The sequence below is a fragment of the Trypanosoma theileri genome, assembly GCF_002087225.1.
Source record: "Trypanosoma theileri isolate Edinburgh chromosome Unknown TM35_Tth_26_V1, whole genome shotgun sequence".
Lineage (NCBI taxonomy): Eukaryota > Euglenozoa > Kinetoplastea > Trypanosomatida > Trypanosomatidae > Trypanosoma > Trypanosoma theileri.
In genome coordinates this window covers 357,233-358,873 of record NW_021639868.1, presented here as the reverse complement: position 1 = coordinate 358,873, position 1,641 = coordinate 357,233, and the positions used below count along the sequence as shown (strand labels likewise).

Genomic DNA, 1,641 nt, shown 5'->3' with positions numbered 1-1,641 from the left:
TGAATATTGCCTTTTACCCCAACTTATTTCACTTCTTCTTGTTATTATGATTTTTACTTCTTTTTGACTATAAAACTTTTATTTATTTTATTTTAACCCCTTTTTGGTATTCTTTATTTATTTTTTTTTTTTTGTTTCCTCTCTCATTGTTACTTTTTTTTTTTTTCACTTTTAACCCGATATCAGATCAGTTCGAGTGAGTGGGAGTACATATTTTGTTATTATATGGCTCTCTCTCTCTCTCTATCTCTTTCCCTCTGTTTCGTTAATTTTGTTTTTGTTTCTTTTTTTTTTTCCGTTAGACCCCACTACCATCTGATATGTGTTTTCCTTTTGAGTTCATGAGTATATAATTTTCTAAAAGATTGTTTTTTTTTCCCCCTCACTTCTTGACAAGTGGCACACTGATTCTATACAATAATAATAATAACAATAATAATATCCGTAGAACTATATAAGTATATATATGTATATGTATATATATAAGTAGATCGTTGTATCTTTCCCTCTCTCAGTGAGTCTATCTATCTATATATATATATATGTATATATAGGTACTATCTGTCCACTGTGAATGTGGATTGGGTTTATTTCCTCCTTTTTTTTACCGTAATGTATATCTCCTTCTCTGTTTTTATTTATTTTGGATGGTTGTTATTATGAGATTGCCATTATAATGATATGTTTTTTTTTTTTCGTTTCTTCTCTCTTCTTTTCTCTTCAATCCTTTACTTTATAGGGTTTGCGGCATCCACATTAGACTTTGCTGGGTACATTGAAAAAAAGAATAAAAAAGGTGGTCGATCTATTGGGAAATAGTATCATTGACAGTNNTTATGTCTAATTGGGATAGTTTTCTCTGGAGCTATGTGTATAACACGTCCGCTAGTGACGAAGTGCCCTCGCCTGTTCCTGATTTAAGCAGCGTTGTGAATTCCGATTATGAAATAAACATTACCCCTTCCGACAGCATTGATGAGAATAATGAGAATAATGACAACAGTGATAATAGTGTTAATACTAGCTCAAAATATTCGTATAATGATATTTCTAGTACGAAGGCTACTTATCGTTCTATAAAAGGTGAAGGTCAGAAAAATGCTCATCTTAACACTCGATTCTCTACTTTTTATGGCCTGCAGCAGCTCCCTGTACTTCAACCCTCACAACAATTAAAAGAAGAGAAAGAAGAAGAAGAAGATAATAATGATGATAACAATGACTATAATAATAATAATAATAATAATAATAATAATAATGAAAATGATGAAAACGATGAAAATAACAGTAATGATGATGATGATAATAATAATACGAATAGCAGCAGTAATGAAGATGAGGAAGAAGAAGAGGAAGATGAAGATGAGAATGAGATTGGTAATACGGCCAGTATGAACAGTGGAAATAACAACAGTAATAGTAGTCGAGTCTCTATCACTATTCACCGACATCACATCATTGGAGAAGATGGACAACGGATTGTACGCCGAGCCATCACACTTCAACCACGTGAGGGATTACGGGTGGAGATACCAGAAGAAAACATTGAGGAATATCATCGTGAACTGAATGCCATACTTCATCAAAACCCAAATGATGAGAGAAGTCAGGATAGTAATAGTAATAATAATAATAATAATA

At 32.0% G+C, this 1,641-nt stretch overlaps 1 protein-coding gene across 1 annotated transcript; it reads left to right on the top strand.

Annotated features, from left to right (window-relative positions):
• Window positions 1–836: 836 nt before the first annotated feature.
• TM35_000262240 (uncharacterized protein) lies at window positions 837–1,640 on the top strand (the record flags this gene model as incomplete). The annotated part of the gene is made up of 1 exon (XM_029027961.1): window positions 837–1,640. A coding segment is annotated over one exon (804 nt), but the record flags the coding sequence as incomplete, so codon positions are not given.
• Between the last annotated feature and the right edge of the window lies 1 nt (window position 1,641).